The 26,299-nt window shown below is 43.4% G+C and overlaps 1 protein-coding gene across 1 annotated transcript in view; it reads left to right on the top strand.

The window, feature by feature from the left end:
- LOC126267809 (TWiK family of potassium channels protein 7-like) overlaps positions 1-26,299 on the top strand; it is a 236,891-nt gene that overhangs the window by 200,703 nt on the left and 9,889 nt on the right. The window contains exons 4-7 of the mRNA XM_049973149.1: positions 3,300-3,430; positions 3,491-3,546; positions 21,127-21,189; positions 22,667-22,689. Of these exons, the coding sequence (XP_049829106.1) occupies positions 3,300-3,430; positions 3,491-3,546; positions 21,127-21,189; positions 22,667-22,689 (273 nt within the window). The remainder of the gene's footprint in view (positions 1-3,299; positions 3,431-3,490; positions 3,547-21,126; positions 21,190-22,666; positions 22,690-26,299) is intronic.

Below are 26,299 nucleotides of genomic sequence, written 5' to 3'. Positions count from 1 at the left end.
TGAACTTCTGATTTAGTGACCTGAATGCTCGATGAGTACTCTTGACCCACAAGTACTTCTTCGTAAGAGGCCAGCTAGTAATACTAAAAACGAACAACCCTAACGCATTCTGATGACAATTCTACCAGACACAGAGAAATGAAACTCAAATCATTTACATAGCCGTTAGTGGTGTGCTCGTGTACGAGTCAGTAGAGAGACAGAGAATAGTGACTATGATGTCGTCATAGCGACAGAGGCTATTGATCAATCAATTGAGAAGGCAAGAAGATTATTTCTGATAGAAAGAGCAGATAAGCAGTTGTTAGCACACCACTAATGAATAGCACAATGAGTAGACACCATTTAGTTCCAGTACGATGGACATAGAGGAACTATGAGCAAAGTTTAAAGGGGTTGTTAATCGTCCTCTGGAGAGGTATGTGCCAACTAAATAGATTAACGGTGGGAAAGACCAACAGTGATTTAACAACTAAAAGGCTGTAGCACTCTCGGTTCAAAAGCGAACGCGCAAATGACGACAGAATGAAGGTGCTGGAGGTTCGCGCTTCTGTAAGAAGATCGCTGCACAAAACGTAAACAACTATCGCGGTCATACCTTAACGAAAGGTCTTATCGTTAAGCTGGTCTAGTCCATCCACCAGTTAAACAGTCTGCCGTGGCAACAGAAGGTACCAAAAGGAAAGCCGAGTTGAAGAAATTGTTGACGCAGGAAGATCGTGTAAACATACCGTCGTCTGACCGTCACACAGACTCCCGTTTGGAGAGCATAGTAATAGGAATCCCTAGTATAGTGAAATAACTGTAAGAGATGAAAACAAATAAATAGCCAAATCCGGATGAAGTACCAGTTCGATTTTACAAAGAATACTGTACGTCGCTGGCCCCTTACTCAGCTTGCATTTATCGCGAGTGGAAAAAAGCACAGGTGACTCCTACATATGAAAAGGGTGAAAGAATGGACACGCAAAATTAGAGTAATATTCTTAACAGTTTTCCGCAGAATTCTTGAACATATTCTCAGTTAGAATATAATAAATTTCCTTGAGGCGTAAAAGTTTCTTGATACATATGTATCAATAAGGTGACAGCGGCCAACGGTTCTTTCTTTCAGTATGGATGCACATCATGCCCGATATCTTAACGGAATCAGGATAGTGAGCGGCTCGAAGACTTTTTCACTAACAGAACCCACTATGTTGTCCTCCATGGGGAGTGTTTATCAGAGACAAGGGTATCTTCAGGAATGACCCAGGAAAATGTGGTATGACCGTTGCTATTTTCTGTATACATAAATTGTCAGGCGGACACGGAGGGCAGGAATCTGCGGTTGTTTCCTGATGAAGCTGTAGTGTACGGGAAGGTGTCATCGTTAAGGGACTGTAGGAGGATTGAAGATGTCTTAGGCAAAATTGGTGTGATGAATGGCTGCTAGCTCCAAATGTAGAAAAATGTTAATGCAGATGAGTAGGAAAAACAGACCCGTAAGGTTCGAATACAGCATTAGCAATGTGCTGCTTGACAGTGTGACAACGATCAAATGTCAAGGCGAAACGTTGGAAAGCGATGTGAAATGAGACGATCACGTAATAACTATTGTAGTAGGGAAGGTATTACGGGAGGAATTTAGAAAAGTGTGATTCATCTTTAAAGTAGACCGCATATAGGATACTAGTACGATCCATTCTTGAGTACTGCTCGAGTGTCCGGGAAGACATCGAAGCAATTCCGAAGGGGACTCCAAGATTATTTACCTGTGGCTCTGAACATCGTGCAAGTGTTACGAAGATGCTTTGGGAACTCAAATGGGAATCATTGGATGGAAAGCGACGTTCTTTGCCAGGGATACTATTCAGAAAATTTAGAGAACATACATTTACAGCCCACTGGAAGACAATGCTACTGCTATCAACGTGTATTTCACGTGAAGTCGAAGAAGATAAAATAACAGAAATTAAGGTGTTATGGAGCCATGTAGAAAGTTATTTTACCTCTTTCTATTTGCAAGTGGAACAGGAGAGACTACTATAGTTCAATTCTTTTATCTTGGAGCTTCGCGAATACCCGCCCAGACGCGGGTAGATTGCTGCGTTGCCATTTGTACGCGCCAAGAGAAGCAGCGCAATAGTATAGTTCGCAAAATTACGTTTAAGGGGGAGCGCGCAGTTTATGAAGTAAAGCCACCACGCTGCTACTGAGACGTGCTCCCCGCATTCCGCGACTTTGTCATCATTGCATTGCTCGCCTGTGCAGACACATGGTGCTTCGACTGCTTTGACACACTTTATCATTCGATTTCATAAAAACTATTTGGCCCAAAAATTTGATTTTTACACATCTTCTTGACTGATACCTTCCCCCCGTAAATGATTTTGTTTCGATGTTCAAAGCAGTTATTGTGCAGCATTAGATGTAGTACACCATTGCACGAAATTTTAAAGAGTTTGCAGAGGTAAAAGTCCATAGCTTATGCTTTCCGTATGGTCGATTTTAGTTGCCACTAGAAATTTCAAAAAATTATATTCAAACGAATAAAATTCATGAAATAAGACACTTCTATACTGTTTTTAAATACAGAAAATATTAAGCACCAAACAAGGTTTTAACTCTGAACCTTTCACTAAGCAGCCATACACTTTAACCATTACGCTAACGCAGCTCGTCATTCAAGGCCTTTCTCGGAGGACTTTAAAATATCACGCAAAATACTGACAAACACTGTTGGTATGACTGTGAATTACTCACAATAGGAAATAACAATTACCGCTTTTGTTTATTGCGAAAAAGTGGTTAGTGAGAATGATACGAACAACTTTCCTTGCTGTCTCCTGAATTAATAGGCTTATTGCTTGTTGGTTTGATTAATTAATAGAATATGAAGCAATTGGTATAAAGAATCCTTTTTCCCAACTTTCTATAATAGAAAGTCTGCTATGAAGACATTGTTTTTCTTCAGTTACTTTATTTATGACTGAACGTTTCTAAAACTGAAGACACTCGTCGGTGCTCTGCAGTGCAGTCGAGCTCTGGCAACGTCGTTCTCTGTTCGTTGGCTGACTGTGTTTTGTGACGTCAGATGCGCAGAACGAACCTAAACTTGGCCGCCGTCATAAATGACGCGCACTTTAGTGGTGCAGGGAACCCTCCACCATACACCTTGGCTTGCCGAGTAATTAGGTGTAGACGTTACAGTGACACGTGACCATACGTCCTTGGGGATTGATTTTCTTTTTTTTTCATGCAGTGTAAATGAAGTCCCTGTTTTTGTAATGATGAACACTTGGTAGCTCGGGTGACAGTGGTGGTGGTGCTGGAGCAGGTGCGCCAGCTGCTGACGGAGTGCGCCGAGTACCAGGTGTCGCAGGCGGGGGGCGGCGCGCCGGACGCGGCGGCGACGCGGCTGCTGCGCGAGCTGCGCAGGCCGGCCCCCGTGGGCGGCGCCACCGTCGCCCTGCTCGTCACGCAGCGCCGCGACGACGACGACGACGAGGCGCCCGGCGCTGACGACGATGACGACGACGACGAGGACGACGAGGAGGAGCGCAGGTGCGTGCTGGGAGGGCAGGCAGCAACTACCACTGTGGTCGAGCTGCACTTCTCGTCGGTGTTGACATTGTTAGACACTGCGAATCAGCTCACTTCCACTTGTAACAATTCAGCGTCAGTAGCGGTCAAGGCACAAAGCAGTTAATGACATTAGCTGCCACTGGGCATTGATTCAAATCAAGACACAAAGACATTAATGACTTAGCTGCCAGCGGGCATTGTTCCACATCAGGATTCGAACTCGGCTCCTCTGGGAAGAACCTCTGACCACTGTGCCATACGGACACACTGGCCATCACAACTGCACAGACAGCCCTAGCACACCATGCGTCAGACTCATCTTCTCAACTGAAGCACACATTACTAAGTAGAGCCCCTTCCTTATTATCCCCATTACTCGAGCGATTTAGCCTATTCCTACAAGAGTTCGAGCATGGTGTACATACGATTGAAGCGATAATTTGGCCGACCTCACCTTAATTATATCTATATACGATGTCTCTTTGTTCAGACATGTCCAAAAGGTGAGGAGAACCAGTTGCTCAGTAGGGATACACATCATGCTGGAACTCTTAAGGAAATCGGCGAAATGCTGCGAGTAATGAGGATAATGGGGAAGGGGCATTACATTAGTAGTGTGTGGATAAGTTGAGAATTTGTGTCTGACGGGATGCGTGCCAGGGTAGTCCGTGCAGCTACTATGAACACTGTGTCCAGACGGCGCAAAGGTCAGCACATCTGCCTACTAAGCAAGGAACCACGGTTTGAATTTCAGTTCGGCACAAATTTTAGATTCCCCCGTCGATTTAAATCAGTGTCTGCTGGCAGCTAATGTCATTAATTGCTTTGTGCCTTACTGACGCTGAATTGTGTCTTCACTCATAATGGATGTGGGATCAAAACTTCTGCCTGTTCTTTCGGATATGTCTGACAGAACACACCACATATGTTATTATTATCATACATTTTTGTCCTTATAACAGTGATTCATGTTTATTCAATTTTCTCTTTGTTTCATGTTTTCTTCTTCTTTTTCTCTTCCCAAATCACTTCATTCTTTGACTGTGTTCGTCTTTCCTTTGTTATGTCCTTGTTCCCCCTGGTCTCTTCCTTTCTTTTACTTCAAATTTTGTGTTCATAATTTTGTTTCTGAATATGTCTCTTTCATCTATTATTTCATTATTGATTCCTGCTTGTTTTAGGTCTTCTTTTATTTCCTGAAAGCAGTTGGTTTTTTTGATTGAGCTGTTGACTACATCAAAAAGCCTCTTTGTGAGTCTGGTGTTGTTCACCGACGTTTTCTCATTATATCTTTGAGTCTGTCTGTATGTTCCTATTATTCTTTGGTTGACCTCTTCATCAATGTACCGTCTCTATGTGCTTCTCCATAAATTTTTCAGAGGATTTTACGTTCTATATTTTCTGCCTCTGTGGTGTCTGATGCCCCGATAGTGGTCGTTTCTGACGCACAGAGGGCTTCTGGTAGTACAAATGTATTTTAGAGCCTGAGTTTCGCTTGTCTTGAGAAGCTTCACTCATTGTACTGCGTCCATGTGAGTTTGTACACTTTCTGACGTTTTTCTGTTCCTTCTGTATTACATGCCTTGTTTGATCCTTCTATTTGTATGTATTCTCCAAGATGCTTGAATATTTCTGCCCTGTTAACCAATCTGCGTATTCATTGTTGTTTTTTCTTTCCATATCTTGTGTTTTCTAGTGTGATATCTGTAACCCCGTATTAGCAGAGACTTCATGTAAATATACCAGTGCTGCTTGGACTTCATCTCTGTTGTTGCTGAGTATTTCCATGTCATCTGGAAATGCTAGTCATTTTAAGATTGTCTTGTTTGCACGTGTTCTTCCTAACTGAATTCCTTTTACTTTTTCTTCCCACTGCTTAATAATTTTGTCCATGACTATGTTGAATGGATGTGGTGAGAGACCATCTCCTTTTCTGACCCGTGCATGAACGTCTGTTCTAACAGTGCCTTGTATTTCTGTCTATGCCATATTCTTTTAGAGTGTCAAAGAGAGTCTGCCTATCAGTGGAGTCACAGGCTTCTTAAAGTTCACAAATGTAACAACAGTATTGTTCGGCTATCTGACCTTCAAGAGTGTTCGAAGGTTCCAAATTTGTCCAGTATAGGATTTTCCCTTTCTGAACCCTGCCTGGTATTCACTTATCTTTGTATCCACTTGTGGTTCCAGTCATTTCAGTATCACCTTGAAGAGAATTTTGTAAGTGAGCAGTAGTAATGAGATCCTTCCCTAATTTTTAGGGTCTGTACTCTCTCCCTCTTTGTGGAGTGAGGGAATCAGAGCGCATTTCCATTCCCGTGGAATTTTCTCTGTTCTCTACATTTCCAAGAGAATTTTATGAATTTTCATTGTGATATTTCGGTCTGTGAGTTTCCAGGTCTCGGCGATAATGCCATCTTCCCCTGGGGCTCTGTTGTTCTTTAGTTGTTTTATAACCTTCTCTACCTCTGTGATTGTAGGCGGTTTCGGGTCTGGGTTTGATAGTGTTTTCGTGAAGTGTAATTTTTCTTTGGGATTCTCAAAGTTGAGGAGTTTATCAAAGTATTCTTTACGAATAATGTAATTTTCTTTAATGTTTGTTTGTAGAGATCCATTTGTTCTTCTGAAACAGAGGTTTGGAGACAGATAACCCATTAACTTTTTCCCTGCGCATTCTGTAGAAATTTCTCGTATTATTTTTCTTGAAGTCTTCCTCGATTTCATTTAGTCTGTTTTTGTCGTATGCCCTTTTCACAGCTCTAATATTTTTCAGGGGTTGTTTTTGTACTTTGTGAAAATCCTCTCATGTTTCTCTTGTTCTGTTGCTGCTGAACCTCTTCCATGCCTTAACTCTTCGTTTAAGTGCCTAATCAAAAGTTGCATTCCACCATCTATGTTTGCGTTTGCTACGAGGCTGACCCCAACGCATTGCCTTCGGAATTGTCTTCGCTAAGTCTGTCTAATTCTCTGTTGTATTCTGATTCACTTTTTCAATAATTTTGTCTTCGTTTATCTTTGTGTATTCTGGATGTGGTCTTATAATTTTGTTCTGTTTTGTCTTTCTATTCCTTGGAATTGGCCTAATCTATAATTGTAGCAAGTGATGGTCGGACCCGAAGAGTCCTTTGCGAGGTCTCACATTTAGAATTTCATTTGTATTTTTACTTGTTATGGCTACGTGGTGTATTTGAAATTCTCCCCATATATTTTTGGGCGTTTTCCACATAGTGATTTTTCGTCTTGGTTTCTGAAATTCTGACGACATAAGTTTTAAGTTAAAATTTTGACAGTACAGTGTGAAATGCTCCACATGCTTGTTTGTGCGTTTGTGTGCTGTATGTGGGCCTGTGATTTGCTTGTACCTCTTCTCTTTGCCTAGTTGTGTATTGAAATCTCCTAGTACAATTTTGACGTGTCTTTCTGGTATTTTGTTTGTCACTTCGTCCATGTCTTCCCAAAAGTCTTCGACTTCTTGTGGTCTCTTCCTATTATGATGATTTGTAGGTGCATGTGCGTTGATGATTCTGTGTCTTTTGTTTCCTGATTTGAAGGCTATTGAGGAGATTCTATCTGATACTGAACTGATATCTATGCCGTTGTCTATGACAGATTTATGTGCTGCAAATCCTGTGCCAAACATTGTTGGCGCTGCCCGCCTGACAGCAGGTTTTCTTTTGTATATCCCGTAGTTTCCCGTGTGGAAATGGTTCCCGCCAGTAAAACGCGTCTCTTGTACTGCAAGGATTTTCATGTGAAATTTTTCTAGTACACCAGTAAGTTGTTTCAGTTTGCTTAACCTAATCATTGTACTGGTGTTGAGTGTGCCAGTAAAAAGAGGTTATGAGAAGCTTCGACTCTTCTCTATTTCATGTCGTTCCTGGTCCCCAAAATCTGATGACCAGGAAAATCCAGTAAATTCACTGGGGCCTGGGGTTGTGGGTATATTTCCCGTTGTTCCATCATGATTTTTTTCAAGTTCAAGGTGGTTGTGGTGACCTCTGCTGGTGGTCACAATTGTTAAAGACTTGATTTTCAAGATCAAGACGTGTTTGTAGCAGCCGCTCCAACAAGGTGAACAGACGCTGACCACTAGCCGCTGGATGCCAGAACAGACACTAATGGTTTTAGGGCAGTGTTAGTATTTGCCCAGTACCATCATATCTGGAAAGCTTTCCCCTATCCCCCATCTGGGGAGGCGCCTCATGCGTAATCTAGCAACCACACACACACACACACACACACACACACACACACACACACACACACACACACACACACACTTAAATAATGGACAAAATACGCAGTCGTTTCCCGCACTTACCTCTGTTTTACATTCATTCTTTCTTCATTCTTTCGTCGTATTCTGTAGATCCAAGCAACAAGCAACAATGGACATGGAATGAGGCAAGGCACACACTGACAAAAGATCAAATCATAGAAATTCTGATATTATCCATCTGAAGGATTAGAGGTAGGTCGTGCGGTTCTAGGCGCTTCAGTCCGAAACTGCGTGACTGCTACGGTCGCATGTTCGAATCCTGCCTCGGGCGTGGATGCGTGTGTTGACCTTAGGTTAGATAGGTTTAAGTAGTTCTAAGTTCTAGGGGACTGATGACCTCAGATGTTAAGTCCCATAGTGCTCAGAGTCATTTGAACCATTTGATCAGAGGTAGCGCTTGGGAAGACAAACGATACCGTTATTTAGCGTATAACACTCAGACGTGAAGAATGTTATGCACAGTTTTACGCCACATTTCTGAAGTCCAGTTTCAGTTATCTGGTTGTCTGCGTTCAACCTTCCTTACACACGCACTTTAAAAAGCACATATAGTCATGAAACAAAATTAAATAACAATCATAAACATGGCTGACCTTCAGAATCCATATTTAAGTTTTAATGAAGGATACAAGAATTCAACAGGTTGCACAGATTTTATTGCAGGTTGACCTGCATTTCATACCGACAGTCCAGTCGCCACCGCCAGTGTTTATCGTGACCATGTAATAACCACACACTGACGGCAGATGGTAGCATTAGCAATGGAGGGTATATAAATGGTGTTGCGGGGACACGAAAAACAATGTAGTCGTTCTCGGATTTGTAAACGAAGTTATTTATCTGATGTCCAAAAGTACACGACCACTGGGTTTCAGGCCAAAGTTGGAAGGATTTTGGAAACGGCTAAGTTTGTAAACTGTTAGTGTGTCGCCATGGTTACAGTATACCGTGCCTGGTGAAACAGAGCTATGCAAAACCGGCACTGAGGCAACTGTGGTGCGCCAATGGCCTTAGATGACAGGGGTGAGCGACGGCTACGGAGATGTGTACGGGCGAATAGACGTACAACTGTTGAACAAGTTGTCGCTCAGGTGAACGAAGGGGCTACCTACAGTGTCTCCTCAACAACCGTTCAGCGAACGTTGCTGCATAAGAGCCTCCGTAGTGGACAGCTTGTTCATGTACCCATTGCGACTGCTGCTCATCGGCGACGGAGGCTGAAATTTGCACCCCAGTGTCGCTACTGGACGGCCACCGAGGGCTGACTGAAGGCGTTTTCAGGTCAATCACGTCTAGTGCTCCATCGGAAAGATGAACGGCGTGAAACATTTGAAAGCAAACATCCTGCGACAATCGTCGGAAGGGTCTAGGCCGGAGGGCTTTCCCCGGGTCGTCTGATCATTCTGGAACGCACGATAGATAAACACAAGTATGCATCCGCCCTTGGTAATCACGTCGAACGCTACATGCAGTTTGCTTTTCCTGCGCACGATGGCATCGGCCTGCAGGACAGTGCAATGTGTGACACAGCTCGCAGTGTTCAAGTGCATGCGTGGCTCAAAGAGCATCAGGACGAGCTTTCCGTATTCCCCTGGCCTCAACACTTCCTCAGTTTTAAACGGAATCGAGAATCCGTGGGACCACCTCGATCGAGCTGATCGTGTTATGGGTCCTCGACCTAAAATACTAGAGCAGCTGGATACGGCACTGGAATAGCCAAGGTTCCACATCTCTGTTAATGCTTTCGATAACCTCACTAACTCACATTTTGCAGGTTTCGCACAGGTCCACGCTGCAAAAGATAGTTACTCAGGATTCTGACAGGGGGTCACATTAATGTCACTGGACAATGTAGTTACATAGATTCATATTGCATGCAGATATAACGATACCGCATAAGCTGAAGTTCTCATGCAATATAAGTAAGAGTTAGCTTGTAAAGCCAACATTAAAACCACTGGCATTGCAATCTTCTAGAACTGATATCAGATTGAAAAGTTTTTCAAATATTTATGTCGTTACGTGAAAATGTGCAGTTTAATAATTTTCTTCTTTGTCACTCCAGTTCATATGGTTTTATTATCTCTCTGTGCAATCTGAACCTATGTAACAAGAACTTATTCTGATGAAGATCCCATTAGTCGGTACAGAACCAAGTCAATACAATAAAATTAGTGCAACCGATTGGCAGTTTTTAATCCTTCATTAAAACTTAAATGTGGTTGCTGAAAGTCAGCCACGTTCAATACTGTAAGATTTTTAGCGGCCTTTGTATCTAAGGTTCTGAGAAAGAACAAAGATTGTAAAGTATGTATGTAGAACTGCAAACGGATCCTAACCAAGGCCACGAATTATGGAGATGTGACCCTTGTGCGCAATTTCTGGTTAAGCCACCTCATAAGGACAATTATAATTTCAAAAATTACAGGGTCGCCATCTGCCCAAGCCCTTCCTAACAATTAAGAAAAGACCGAACTGGAAATTACCTGTTTTATTAAATTAAGAATTTAATTATAAGAATGCAATTTTTTAAAGAAACTAACAAGATGAACAGCGTTGTATGTCGTATATCAATGAGCTTAATTGAATGTGATAATTTCTTAATTTTGAGACACCACACTGTTCGTTTTGATTTTTTCTCCCATTTTTGTTCATCACAAGCAAGCAGATTAACTTAAAAATATCAGGGAATAGAGAATTAATTTGAAAGATAAAGGACGCAGAGTTTATCTTTTACGTAGCAAATTTTTTTCATTACTGAATTTAAATGCACATCCTATAAATACACGACTGGTCCTAAATAAAAAAGTTTAACTAAATAATTCGCAAAAAATTGTAGAATCTCGCAATTGAAAAGGAAAAACCCTAAAAGGGAAGCGGAACACAATAATTTAATCATTCCATTTACATCCCCACGACTGTCCGAAGGGAACAAAGCAACTTCCACACTTATAATTTCAACCACCATCATCGCCGATTCTTAACAAAATAATTATGCCACATTCCGAAAATACATAACTAAACACGCTTCATTTAAGCTGAAGTACTTAAATATGCCATTAATTTAACATAGGGAAGTTCCAATTCGACTTACTTCCTATCAGCAGAAACCCTCTCTAGGAGCTACGAACTGTACTCTCCAACCGCTAGCTGCAGAATGTCCTTTCTCCACCGAGCTTCGCCTAACTACCGGTGCAACGGAAGCTGCCAGAGGGATGGGCTTCCACCACCAACCTGACAGACGAACCAACCTCAGACGAAAAGGGGTAAACCGTTCTGTCCAGGTACTTGGATCCTAAGTTCGTCTTCCTGTACTACCCTCCAAACGAGAAGCAAACATCACCTGCTCCTAGCAGACGACAACCAGCTCAGCGTACTCCAAAAAAAGGAACCCGAAACCACGCGTAAAAACACTCATTCAGTCACATTCACGCACACACAGGGTAGAGTGAAGGGAAAAACGTAATAAATACAGATCGTGATTTCCTATGGAACACAAAAAAATCAAACATAATATCATTTAATAATCGTTAGTTTGGTTGCTCAGTCTTTCTGCGAGAGTAAATAAAGTAAACCGCAATCAGGCAGTGGACAGAATAGGATACACAGAATCCAGTGAGACAAGCGTCTTATGAAACGACCCCACAGAGACGTTACAAGATGTAAGAAGAAAATTTTAAACACAAGTTGCGGGCACTGCTCTGTTTCCACTTGTCGGCGTAATCAATTAAGAAAACTTTTCGTCTGATGTCAGTCGTAGCAGCTTACTACACTTCTGGTTTTAATGTTGGCTTTACAAGGTAACTTACTTTAGAATCGGCAACAGCTGATTTTCTTGCTTTTGCTTCTTTAAACTGCCTCCGATTCACTAAGTGCTCCTCTCTGGTGTTGTTGACGCCGGTCACATCTGCTTCAAGTCACACCAGCTGCTGCATTCACGTACCCTGTATAGTTTGTTAAATATGCACACGATTCCAATATCTGCATTGAGCTAGCAGCCATTTTACTCTGTTCCAGTGATATTACGTGTGACACGAAGAAACAGCACAACAATTGTTATCTACAAACCTCTCCCATGTCGTAATGCTGATAAACTCAACAAAGATCTATGAACACACTGAAGAATGCGTCATCTCCCTCTCCGTTTTACGAACATTTCCGTCGAATAAAGCGTTTCAACTCTTTTCCCTTCGTACATTCAACAGAATAGCTCTTTCGGAGTGCCTTAGCAAATGCCTCAGTAACTTCTCTCTTTCTCTCTGACTAGGGTATACATCTTTCGCTGCGTTATTATCAGCTTCTTTACAGAACCGTTAGTTTAGGGTTATCGTAGATGTGGCATTTGTTCGCAAAAACACAGTTTTCTCCACCTTCTGACTGGTTTGACGCTCCTGCCACTAATTCGTCTTCCGTGATACTCTCTTCATCTCAGAGAAGCGTTTAAATCGAACATTCATATTTATCTGCTGTACACTTCACTCTCTGTCATCCCCTAAAATGTCTACCTTCCATTAGCGCGCAAACTGTTCCGTAAAATCTTTTCAGATGCCCTATCATGCTGTCCGTTTCTCTGATTCGTGTTTTTCGACATTTTTCTGGTCAATTCTGTGAGGAATCTACCCATTTCTGATCATCTTTAATTTTCAGAATCCTCCTGTGGCACCTCGTCTTAACCCTTCGATTCTGTTTTTCCCACAGTTCATGATCCATTTTGAAACGTTCTCCGATACTTCCTCTTGTATTTTACATTAATTTACTTTTGTGACGTTTTGATGCCTATAGAAGCAATACACAGTGCCTAACAGCGAGAGAGAATAACTGATGTATAAACCGTAACAAATAACACATCATAAGCAAACTGCCTGCCTCAGGAGGCGCAAGGCTAACAGTTGTGCATGGTTCTACTGAATATCAGACGTGCCTGTTGGTTCTACGTCTTTGAAGTCCAACCACACATCCTCAATCTGTTAACCTTGCCTGATCTTACCTGCAGTACAACTGCTACAGTGTCGCGCCTCCACATATGAACTCTGACAACGAATGATTGTAAAAGATCATCACTTTGCTTGTGGTTGGTAAACCAATAAATAAATACCAGAGAAAACTGGTAAAATATTAATATATTGTTGAGGTCCAGTGCCCTCCCGTTTTGTAGGTGTTCATTAATTACAACAATTGCTCAAAGTTACCTGTTACTTTTATCATATTTTATGGAGCTCAGACGATCGTAACCCATCCTTCCCGACGCGACGCTACCAGAATCGACGATGATTTATTCGCCCTCGAAGAGAAAATTCTAACCTGCCATAACTCTGTAAGTTATGAAGAATATGCTTCATGCTCTCTGCCATACGGGACTTAAAACTACAACGCCAGGATTGTTTAGGATCTGTTGGCACTTAATTAGCTGCTATTCACCAAGAAACAAAAATAAACTAACCCACTAACCCCACCATTGTAACCAAGTGGTCATCAGCAACGATGTAAGCACAATACTGAGACAGTGAACAGTCAAAGTATGCTACTTACTGACATGAGTTGGACTGACAGCTTCTCGCCTAGCATAAGTTGTGCTTGTTACCTACCTTCGCCTGAGTTCATTTGTTCTCTCGGATCAAACTACACTTTTGTAAACACCAAAAAATTCACTTTCTATGCGTTATTGACTAAATATGAGCAAAGACGAAGCTTTCGCTGCACATCCAGGCTCCGCGAACTCCGGCGGCGTTCTTCCCTAACAATAGAGCGTCTGCCCCATTGTTGGCCGTCCTGGCCGTCAGTGACATCACACCATCCACTTTAAAAAGTGTTAATGCTTCTAATATTGTGCTAGATTAAATGGTTGGCTTCACTGGAAACAGAGCAGCCAGTGTTCCTCCTACCACTTAACTATGACGATCTGTAACTTTATCAAATACTATTTTCCTTCTTTCCATCTTCTGTCCCTTGGAATCTTCCATCAAGTACCGAAGGGATGTCCGTCTCTTCATTCTACGCAGGTTAATGTTCCTCTTCCACACTTCCAAAACTTCTCGACATCACAGTCTGAATTACTCTAATGCTGACTTGCATTTCTGTGTGCAGCAGTGCCTTTGTCCTCGACAATGGCTGCCTGCGCTCACCGTTAGCTCGCGTGAATTATGATCATCAACATAAACTAAAATCAAAATATCTCGTGACTCTTCACTCCTGATTCTTCTTATTACCAAATTCAATTAGATTAAATTTTACATACATCTACAGATATTAGACCTGATAACTTCTGTCCATTACTTTCCTGTAACAGCATACTACCACCGAGATGACGTTGTACAATGGGATAACATATCACTGCCACATCTCAATCTGTCTATAACGATTTGCTCCAGATGCATACTCTCAGAAATTTCTTTCTAACATTAAGTCAGATTATTGATAATAGAAAACTACTTGCTGTAAAGAATGCTTTGTTTGCAAGTGCTAGCCTGCTTATGTCCCCTTTGCATCACTCTCTATGTGTTAGTCCGCTTCCAGGGTACTACGACTTCGATAACTTAGTTACACGTCACTATGTCGGGCCAAGTAACTTTTATTCAATGCAGCTTCACACTTGACACAGGCACAGACAAATGAGAGATTTTTTCAGATTCACCAAATCTCTATAAACAATGATTCGCCGGCCATTGTGGCCGACCTATTCTAGGCGCTTCAGTCTGGAACCGTGCGACCGCTACGATAGCAGGTTCGAATCCTGCCTCGGGCATGGATGTGTGTGATGTCCTTAGGTTAGTTACGTTTAAGTACTTCTGAGTTCTAGGGGACTGATGACCTCAGATATTAAAAGTCCCATAGCGCTCATAGCCTTTTGAATCATTTGAACAATGGTCGGAATGTCCTCTAAGTCGGTCAGTCCTTCAATGACAGAAATCTATTCCTTGGTGAAGGTGCCATTCGAATACCGCTGTGTGAACACCCCCATTGTTAAAAGAAAATCTCTTTCCCCGCTAGGTGTTCTTCGTCGACTGCCTGGGCATTGTCATCCGTGGTCAACGTCGACGTCCCCTTTTCTGGATCAGCGGCAACGACGCCTGTGCGGCATTCATCATATTGTTTGCTTACTAACTGTAAGGCTGGACGTAACAACGCGTTTGGTCCATAAACCGCCAGAATTTCACGGTAAATATGTCCGCAAATTAGACGTCTTACGCACAAGACTCCTACTCTCCTACGTACTTCAATTTGTACTACTTTTCAATGGCCGTGCTACTTGGCTCACACACTGTGATGCACCTGTTAACAGTGCCGCCGCATAATTTCGTCTGGAGTATACCCGGAACATGTACTGCCTTCTGACAATACTCCAGTCTTAGCATGGGAAAACATGCGTAACTCATTCTCTGAAGTTCGTACGTAGAATTTCACTTCGTCTATCGCTTCTTTACCATTCAGCTTAAAGTTTCATGTCTACCTCTTGCACCACGCTTGAAATACATTGTCTCTCCCCTCTATCTTCTTCGGTTTTCCATGCTCTAAATTTCAATTCCTCAAGTGTTACTTTGAAGGACAGAATCCGAAGCATATTTCACAATTCTGTGTCTCAGTGTTTTATTGCTGAATATTTTTCCGACAGCCTTAATTTAGAGTTGGAGTCTCACTTAGTGATTGTGTGCCATTGTCTCAGAAACCATTGCATGCGGTAACCTCAGGTATACGCTGAGATGGCCGGCCGATGTGGTCAAGCGGTTCTAGGCGCTACAGTCTAGATCCGCGTGACCGCTACGGTCTCAGGTTCGAATCCTGCCTCGGGGATGGATGTAAGTAATGTCCTTAGGTTAGTTAGGTTTAAGTAGTTCTAAGTTCTAGGGATCTGATGACCTTAGAAGTTAAGCCCCATAGTGCCCAGAGCCATTTGAACCATTTTCTTATACGCTGAAATGAAAAAAGTCTTGGGATACCTGCTAATATCGTATTAGACCTCCTTTCTTCCAGCGTAGTGTATCAGCTAGACGTAGCATTGCCTCAACAAGTCGTTAGAAGTCCGCTGCAGAAATACTGAGCCATACTGCCTCTTTAGCTGTCCGCAATTGCAAAACTTCTGCCGGTGTAGGATTGTGTGCACGAACTTACTCCTCGATTACGTTCCATAAATGTTCGATGGGATTCATGTCGGGCGACCTGGATAGCCAAATCATTCTCTCGTATCGTATGGACTGTTCTTCAAACCAATCACGAACAATTGTGGCTTCTGGTGACAACGTTGTCTGAGAACAAGTGGTCAGTGAATGGACTCCAAGTAGCCGAAGAAAACCATTTGTAATCCATGATTCAGCTGGACCAGAGGATCCAGTCCATTCCACGTAAACACACAAACACACCCCCATACCATTATGGGTCCTCCACCAGCCTGCACAGTGCCTTGTTGACAATTTGGTTCCATGACTTCGTGGGGTCTGCGCCACTGCGCCACAGTCGAACCCTACCCGTCCAATTTTTTTTTTTTTTTTTCATCAGTCTACTGACTGGTTTGATGCGGCCCGCCACGCATTCCTTTCCTGTGCTAACCTCTTCATCTCAGAGTAGCACTTGCAACCTACGTCCTCAATTATTTGCTTGACGTATTCCAATCTCTGTCTTCCTCTACAGTTTTTGCCCTCTACAGCTCCCTCTAGTACCATGGAAGTCATTCCCTCATGTCTTAGCAGATGTCCTATCATCCTGTCCCTTCTCCTTATCAGTGTTTTCCACATATTCCTTTCCTCTCCGATTCTGCGTAGAACCTCCTCATTCCTTACCTTATCAGTCCACCTAATTTTCAACATTCGTCTATAGCACCGCATCTCAAATGCTTCGATTCTCTTCTGTTCCGGTTTTCCCACAGTCCATGTTTTACTACCATACAATGCTGTACTCCAGACGTACATCCTCAGAAATTTCTTCCTCAAATTAAGGCCGGTATTTGATATTAGTAGACTTCTCTTGGCCAGCAATGCCTTTTTTGCCATAGCGAGTCTGCTTTTGATGTCCTCCTTGCTCCGTCCGTCATTGGTTATTTTACTGCCTAGGTAGCAGAATTCCTTAAATTCATAGACTTCTTACCATCAATCCTGATGTTAAGTGTCACGCTGTTCTCATTTCTACTACGTCTCATTCGTCTTTCTTCGATTTACTCTCAAACCATACTATGTACTCATTAGACCATTCCGTCCAGCGGTTCATTTAGTTCTTCTTCACTTTAACTCAGGATAGCAATGTCATCAGCGGATCGTATCATTGAAATCCTTTCATCTTGTATTTTACTTACACTCCTGAACCTTTCTTTTATTTCCATCATTACTTCCTCGATGTACAGATTGAAGAGTAGGGGCGAAAGGCTAGAGCCTTGTCTTACACCCTTCTTAATACGAGCACTTCGTTCTTGATCGTCCACTCTTATTATTCCCTCTTGGTTGTTGTACATATTGTATATGACCCGCCTCTCCCAATAGCTTACCCCTACTTTTTTCAGAATCTTGAACAGCTTGCACCATTTTATAATGTCGAACGCTTTTTCCAGGTCGACAAATCCTATGAACGTGTCTTGATTTTTCTTTAGCCTTGCTTCCATTGTTATCCGTAACGTCAGAATTGCCTCTCTCGTGCCTTTACTTATCCTAAAGCCAAACTGATCGTCACCTAGCGCATTCTCAATTTTCTTTTCCATTCTTCTGTATATTATTCTTGTAAGCAGCTTCGATGCATGAGCGGTTAAGCTGATTGTGCGATAATTCTCGCACTTGTCAACTCTTGCCGTCTTCGGAACTGTGTGGATGATGCTTTTCCGAAAGTCAGATGGTATGTCGCCAGACTCATATATTTTACACACCAACGTGAATAGTCGTTTTGTTGCCACTTCCCCTAATGATTTTAGAAATTCTGATGGAATGTTATCTATCCCTTCTGCCTTAGTTGACCGTAAGTCCTCCAAAGCTCTTTTAAATTCTGATTCTAATACTGGATCCCCTATCTCTTCTAAATCGACTCCTGTTTCTTCTTCTATCACATGAGACAAATCTTCACCCTCATAGAGGCTTTCAATGTATTCTTTCCACCAATCTGCTCTCTCCTCTGCATTTAACAGTGGAATTCCCGTTGCACTCTTAATGTTACCACCGTTGCTTTTAATGTCACCAAAGGTTGTTTTGACTTTCCTGTATGCTGAGTCTGTCCTTCCGACAATCATATCTTTTTCGATGTCTTCACATTTTTCCTGCAGCCATTTCGTCTTAGCTTCCTTGCACTTCCTGTTTATTTCATTCCTCAGCGACTTGTATTTCTGCATTCCTGAATTTCCCATAACATGTTTGTACTTCCTCCACTCATAAATCAACTGAAGTATTTCTTCTGTTACCCATGGTTTCTTCGCAGCTGCCTTCTTTGTACCTATGTTTTCCTTCCCAACTTCTGTGATGGCCCTTTTCAGATACGTCCATTCCTCTTCAACTGTGCTGCCTACTGCGCTATTTCTTATTGCTGTATCTATAGCGTTAGAGAACTTCAAACGTATCTCGTCATTCCTTAGAACTTCCGTATCCCACTTCTTTGCGAATTGATTCTTCCTGACTAATGTCTTGAACTTCAGCCTACTCTTCGTCACTACTATATTGTGATCTGTGTCTATATCTGCTCCTGGGTACGCCTTACAATCCAGTATCTGATTTCGGAATCTCTGTCTGGCCATGATGTAATCTAATTGAAATTTTCCCGTATCTCCCGGCCTTTTCCGAGTATACCGCCTGCTCTTGTGATTCTTGAACACGGTATTCTCTATTACTAGCTGAAACTTGTTACAGAACTCAATTAGTCTTTCTCCTCTTTCATTCCTTGTCCCAAGCCCACATTCTCCTGTAACCTTTTCTTCTACTCCTTCCCCTACAACTGCACTCCAGTCGCCCATGACTATTAGATTTTCGTCCCTCTTTATATACTGCATTACCCTTTCAATATCCTCATACACTTTCTCTATCTGTTCATCTTCAGCTTGCGACGTCGGCATGTATACCTGAACTATCGTTGTCGGTGTTGGTCTGCTGTCGATTCTGATTAGAACAACCCGGTCACTGAACTGTTCACAGTAACACACCCTCTGCCCTACCTTCCTATTCATAACGAATCCTACACCTGTTGTACCATTTTCTGCTGCTGTTGATATTACCCGATACTCATCTGACCAGAAATTCTTGTCTTCCTTCCACTTCACTTCACTGACCCCTACTATATCTAGATTGAGCCTTTGCATTTCCCTTTTCAGATTTTCTAGTTTCCCTAGCACGTTCAAACTTCTGACATTCGAAGCCCCGACTCGTGGAACATTATCCTTTCGTTGATTATTCAGTCTTTTTCTCATTGTCACTTCCCCCTTTTCAGTCCCCTCCCAGAGATCCGAATGGGGGACTATTCCGGAATCTTTTGCCAATGAAGAGATCATCATGACACTTCTTCAACTACAGGCCTCATGTCCTGTGGATACACGTTACGTGTCTTTAATGCAGTGGTTTCCATTGCCTTCTGCATCCTCATGTCGTTGATCATTGCTGATTTTTCCGCCTTAAGGGCAATTTCCCACCCCTAGGACAGGAGAGTGCCCTGAACCTCTATCCGCTCCTCCGCCCTCTTTGACAAGGCCGTTGGCAGAATGAGGCTGACTTCTTATGCCGGAAGTCTTCGGCCGCCAATGCTGATTATGTATCAAAATTTAGGCAGTGGCGGGGATCGAACCCGGGGCCGAAGACGTTTTTGATTATGAATCAAAGACGCTACCCTTTTCTTAAGAATTTCCATTTTGTTCGCTTTAGTTCGTTGCATCTGGTCGGGGCGGACGTCGTAAGACATCCATTTAAGTTCGTTGTTGATCTGTTAACTTAGTTTTTTTATTGCAGAGGGCACGTTACCATCTGACCGAATACGCTGAGCTACCGTGCCGGCACCCCTAGACCACATACAAATCTTATCAACTGAAATCGGGACTCGGCTGACCACGGAATGGTTGCCCAGTCTCTTCAGGGTCCAACCGTTTCGGTGACGAACCCAGGAGAAGCGCTAAAGGGGATGTGCTGTTAGCAGAAGCACTCGCGTCGTCTGCTGCCATGGCCCATTTACGCCGAGTTTTGCACCACTGTCATGCTAGTCTCTTAGCTCTGACAACTCTATGCAGTCGCTGTCGGACGTTAAGGCTGGCCGTCAGCCACTGCCTTCCCCATGGCGAGAGGCATTATCTGAAATTTGGTATTGTCGGCACACTCTTGACACTGTGGATTTCGGAATGTTGAATTCCCTAACCATTTCCGAAATGGAATGATGTCGCTTGCGTTTGCCTCCAACTATCAATGCTTCAAAGTCTGTTACTTCCCATCCTGCGGCAATAATGAGGTCCTATGTATTTTCATGCGTATGGCCAGCGTACGAATAACAACTCTGCCAGTGCACTGCCCTTTTATATCCTGTGTACGCGATACTACCGGATTCTGTACATGTGCGTATCGCTATTCTGTGACTTTTGTCATCTCAGAGTAAATCTACATCTATATCTATATCTACATGACTACTCTGCAATTCACTTTTAAGTGCTTGGCAGAGGGTTTATCGAACCACAATCACACTATCTTTCTACCACTCCACTCCCGAACAGCGCGCGGGAAGAACGAACACCTAAACCTTTCTGTTCGAGCTCTGATTTCTCTTATTTTATTTTGATGGTCATTCCTAGCTATGTAGGTTGGGCTCAACAAAATATTTTCCCATTCGGAGGAGAAAGTTGGTGACTGAAATTTCGTAAATAGATCTGGCCGCGACGAAAAACGTCTTTGCTTTAATGACTTCCGTACCAACTTGCGTATCATATCTGCCACACTCTCTCCCCTATTACGTGATAATACAAAACGAGCTGCCCTTTCTTTCACTCTTTCGATGTCCTCCGTCAGTCCCACCTGGTAAGAATCCCACACCGCGTAGCAATATTCTGGCAGAAGACGAACTAGTGTAGTGTAAGCTGTCTCTTTAGTGGACTTGTTGCATCTTCTAAGTGTCCTGACAATGAAAAGCAACCTTTGGCTCGCCTTCCCCACAATATTATCTCATACTCTAGTACCGAGGAGCCGCTTGAAGCTCGGCGCCCACTTTGCAAGGCAGCCACGCTACACTGTGTTCAAACGGCGTCTCTTAGGTCTGCTGTCACGTGTAGTTTATCGTCCTCTTTGGGATACGTGTAAAGCTGTGACAGGTTTGTGCCGCACCTGTAGCTGGCTCTTGTCGCTTGGTGTGTCGCACAGCGCTGCGGCGCACGACACGCCGTCGAGGGTTCCCCTGATCTGGAGGCCGACCGAGCAGCAGCAGCTGCAGCAGCAGGCAGGCGGCGGCGGCCCCCAGCTGCACCTGCAGGCGCTGCCCCATAAGCGGCCGCCCACGCCGCCCCCGAGGCGCGTGTCGCACGCGCATGCGCACGCCCACCAGCCTGACGTCACCGCCGACGCCACCCCGGCTTCCTGCACCGCGACGGTCGACTCCGCCGCCTCGGGCAACAACCACGACGCCACAAGGCACCGAAACGTACGTCTCAATTGTCGACCGCTGCAATCCGAAACATTCTCTTTGCCATCATTTACAATTATTTAAAACCATCCATATAAATTTCTTAATGTAACAGTCATAAGACAGTCAGGCTGGAACCGCGTAGTTACGATAAAGGTTTTAGCTACATCAGATCGAAGGAGGGAAATGCACATTGACACTCCAGCGAGTACCATTACAGTACAATACTACAGGAAGCGTCCAGTTGGGAGTGGGAAGGTGTCAGGTCAAAACATTTGACATTGAAACCAGAAAGACAGCTTTAGTTTTAAAGTGTCAAGAATGAATCTATCGTTCTGCAGCGGAGTGCGCGCTGATATGAAACTTGCTGGCAGACAAAACTGTGTACCGGACCGAAACTCGAAATCGGGATGATAGGAGATAAGGTATTGGCGGAAGTAAAGCTGTGACGACATGTCATTAGTCGTGCTTGGGTAGCTCACTGAGCTCTTGACGGCGAATGTGAAGGTCCTGAGTTAGAATCTCGTTCTTGCATACAATTGTAATCGGCCAGGAAGTTTCGGTACTCCAAATAGTTAAATATACTCTGATAAACTTTAAGTGACTGCAAGCAAATGAACAATGTAAGTCTAGTATTAGAAACTGAACAATTTACCTTGACGTACCAAACCGTTGAGCTTCACACGCTCTGGTGGTTCGCTTCCAAAATAAATAAGGCACAGTATGAACTAAAAAGAGAGAAAAATATATCATTTAACGAATGTTCTATAATAAATCAAACATGAACTAAATTTAGCTATCAGATCAGAACAGGTAATGGGACACTATAAAGTAGCACTGAAACAAATGATTAACGATAAAAGGTGTATACATAAAATTAAGAGGACGACGCCTAGCCGACTTCAAGATCAAGTAGTAAAATTAACCGTGATTATCAAAGCCAGCATGAACCTTTCTTGAACCCGATGGACAGGAATATCTCTAGGACAGGCTGACAGAAGCTTTGGCATTGTACATAGGTTGACTTTAAATTGAGATTATTGAGATTAATTCCATTTATGAGCGTATAAATAAAATTTGAACGTGAACGCCCAAGTGGCTTCAACTGAGACAGGAAAACGGAACTTGGAAGTATGATGAGTACACAATAGATTGGGGAAATAACTAGGAATATTCCTAAATTGTCAACTGTGCTCAAAGCCAGTACAAATAAATAAGACTGACATAATCTATCAGCGTAATTTAAGGGGACCCGAAAACTCATTTCAAATAACACTGAAGCCAGGTGAAGCCTAAAACACACAGTACACTGATCCCTGCGACACAGATGTTTCGAATATTCGTACGATCTACATACTAGTGTGCTCACCAAGCAAGTCCAGCGTCCGCCACTGCCTAGGATTCATTAATTCCAGTCTTTTGGCATAAGTAGTAGATTAAATTCCAGAACTATCATCCACGAAATCCGAACGGCTTGGTTGTCGCTCTTATAAACTGCTTGAAAAGCCTCACCCACTCCATCAGAAAATACTTAGCTCCGGCAGTTGTTTATAACATCCATATTCCACATGACCGCCAGCACTTGCCCTCGGATGGCCATCCTCCACGTATGGACTGAGAACGACCTGTTGCTGACTGCCGTTAAGTAGCGTGACGGAAAGTCTGCCGCTTGGCGGGACGTGAAAGAGGCAGTTGCTAGCCTTTAACGACTCCATAACAAAATCGAGATATAATTTTAGGCACATGGTGCGTGTTTACTGAAACTGACCAAGTGACCAGATGTTCTTACTGTTCTTCTCACTAAAAAGAAGGGCTAATATCACTATTATCCCAGATTTTTACCATCATTCGAATTATCAGCAAGAAGAGCAAAATGTTTTGGCTCTGAAGTCTTCCGCTTTCGCTTCTTAGATAAAAAGTTATCGGAGAACGTGCCCTCCGTTTCAGATGCTGGCTTGTGTAGACTCTCTAACTGGTTATAAATTATTAAAGCTCAGGTTGAAAAGTAAAATGCTTAGTATTTGAATGTATTAAGTTTAGACCTGTACAAAAAAAATCGCTACGAAGGGCTTAGCTACACTGTTAAACGTCGCGAACAACTACGTTTAGCTTAGTGGTGGAAGCTGGATAGCTATCTGTGCCACAATGAGAGGGAAACAATGAGCGCACTGACCTGTACGTTGGGTTAAGGATTCAAATACGCATGTAAACTTTACAGAAATCCATTGGAACATGGTAAAAGAATCTACTTTAAGGCATTCTGGCTGAACCTAAAATTAATGACAGAAATATGGAACAAAGATTGATACTACCGTTAATCCGATGGGACTCCTAGTTCCTTACTTTCACTCACCGGCCCAAGTCATCTGGTGAGAGAAAATAACATGATTTTTAGGCCTCTTGTATAAACAACTTCAAACAAACTTTGTCCATAATATTGTTGTGCACGTTCGAAATATGAAAAAAAAACTATTGTGCCTCTTTTTAATAATCAAATTAAGGGCCGGCCGGTGTGGCCGAGCGGTTCTAGGGGCTTCAGTCTCGAGTCAAGCGACCGCTACGGTCGCAGGTTCGAATCCTGCCTCGGGCATGGCTGTGTGTGATGTCCTTAGGTTAGTTAGGTTTAAGGAGCTCTAAGTTCTAGGGGACTGATGACCTCACATGTTAAGTCCCTTAGTGCTCAGAGCCTTTTGAACCATTTGAACCAAATTCAGGCTTAATATGTAGAATTTTGGCCAGCCTATCCTTCAAAAGTTCTAAAAATCTAGCCAATACTTTGTCAGTGATGACACCACGGCAACGGGGCCACATACCGTGCGACGCCCAAGCATGTGCGACATGTGCCTCTTGGGTAACTCCCTCTGCCATCAGCAGTTGTGGCAATCACTTCCAGTTCGTCTGTCTAGTATGTGTTACCAGAACTTGTTTATCTAATATGTAGATTTCAGCCATTTCTCCTTTCTGAAAGGCGTAACTTGATTTTATTCAAAGCGGGTTATTCACGCCTCGAGAGTGGAGTAGAGGACGGAGGTCGCTATTATGGCACACTTGCACGGAAAATGTGACGGAAGCAAATTCGTTCCGCGCGGTAAATGTGCCCTATATCAGCGAAGGATTAGGCCATTGTGTATGCAAACGAGGATATCGAGTGCACGAAGGAAAGTCTCCGCAGCTAGTTAGGCATAAAATGCGTTTCGTTATACTGAGTAAAAACCCGTGATTTTTGCGTGAACGTGAGTACTTGAGTTACAGGAGGAAAAAACAGTAGTCTTAGAGTTTTATCAGAGCCTAGCCCCAATATCAAACTCAATTTACGTTCGAGGTAACATGCAAACGAAAGCTTTGTATCACCCTTCAAATAGATAGCACCCCTCCCGGAAGCGCATATTTGAAACTTTTATTGAAAAACAATGACAGACTCCGTTCACAAAATTTGCATTTGACCGATATGAACCGATTGAATAAAATGCCGTAGAAGAAGGGAATTTAAAAGCACAGTATCGTGTCCGTTCCAACGTTAGATTAAGGAAATCTATGATTTTCGTAGCTGTGTTGATACCCACTTGTCACGAAAAATTGGAACAATGCACGTAGCCGTTTATGTCACATTTTATTACATATAACAAGGTCTTTGGATTCTTTATGGGTCTTTGGATTCTTTATGAGTTTCTGTACGTGCTACTTTTTGCAAGTGATTTCTGCGTTCTTTACTACGTTCAAGATAAACCCTATTCTTCTTGTAAGATATATCTAAGACATGCGCGACTCGCGTTTTACGTGCTGGCACTTCTACGTGTCACACGGATTCTTCACTTAGTTGTCAACGAGTTTGATATTAAGGTGCGAGGCACTTTAGAAATCAGTTCCTTAGTTTTCATATTTCAGTACTATTCTCTGGTCCGTATATACTACACTCCTGGAAATTGAAATAAGAACACCGTGAATTCATTGTCCCAGGAAGGGGAAACTTTATTGACACATTCCTGGGGTCAGATACATCACATGATCACACTGACAGAACCACAGGCACATAGACACAGGCAACAGAGCATGCATAATGTCGGCACTAGTACAGTGTATATCCACCTTTCGCAGCAATGCAGGCTGCTATTCTCCCATGGAGACGATCGTAGAGATGCTGGATGTAGTCCTGTGGAACGGCTTGCCATGCCATTTCCACCTGGCGTCTCAGTTGGACCAGCGTTCGTGCTGGACGTGCAGACCGCGTGAGACGACGCTTCATCCAGTCCCATAAATGCTCAATGGGGGACAGATCCGGAGATCTTGCTGGCCAGGGTAGTTGACTTACACCTTCTAGAGCACGTTGGGTGGCACGGGACACATGCGGACGTGCATTGTCCTGTTGGAACAGCAAGTTCCCTTGCCGGTTTAGGAATGGTAGAACGATGGGTTCGATGACGGTTTGGATGTACCGTGCACTATTCAGTGTCCCCTCGACGATCACCAGAGGTGTACGGCCAGTGTAGGAGATCGCTCCCCACACCAAGATGCCGGGTGTTGGCCCTGTGTGCCTCGGTCGTATGCAGTCCTGGTTGTGGCGCTCACCTGCACGGCGCCAAATCGCATACGACCATCATTGGCACCAAGGCAGAAGCGACTCTCATCGCTGAAGACGACACGTCTCCATTCGTCCCCCCATTCACGCCTGTCGCGACACCACTGGAGGCGGGCTGCACGATGTTGGGGCGTGAGCGGAAGACGGCCTAAGGTGTGCGGGACCGTACCTTAGCTTCATGGAGACGGTTGCGAATGGTCCTCGCCGATACCCCAGGAGCAACAGCGTCCCTAATTTGCTGGGAAGTGGCGGTGCGGTCCCCTACGGCACTGCGTAGGATCCTACGGTCTTGGCGTGCATCCGTGCGTCGCTGCGGTCCGGTCCCAGGTCGACGGGCA

Source organism: Schistocerca gregaria, chromosome 1 (assembly GCF_023897955.1).
Source record: "Schistocerca gregaria isolate iqSchGreg1 chromosome 1, iqSchGreg1.2, whole genome shotgun sequence".
NCBI lineage: Eukaryota > Metazoa > Arthropoda > Insecta > Orthoptera > Acrididae > Schistocerca > Schistocerca gregaria.
Note: the sequence above shows the minus strand (reverse complement) of the source record. Positions and strands in the feature narration are given on the sequence as shown.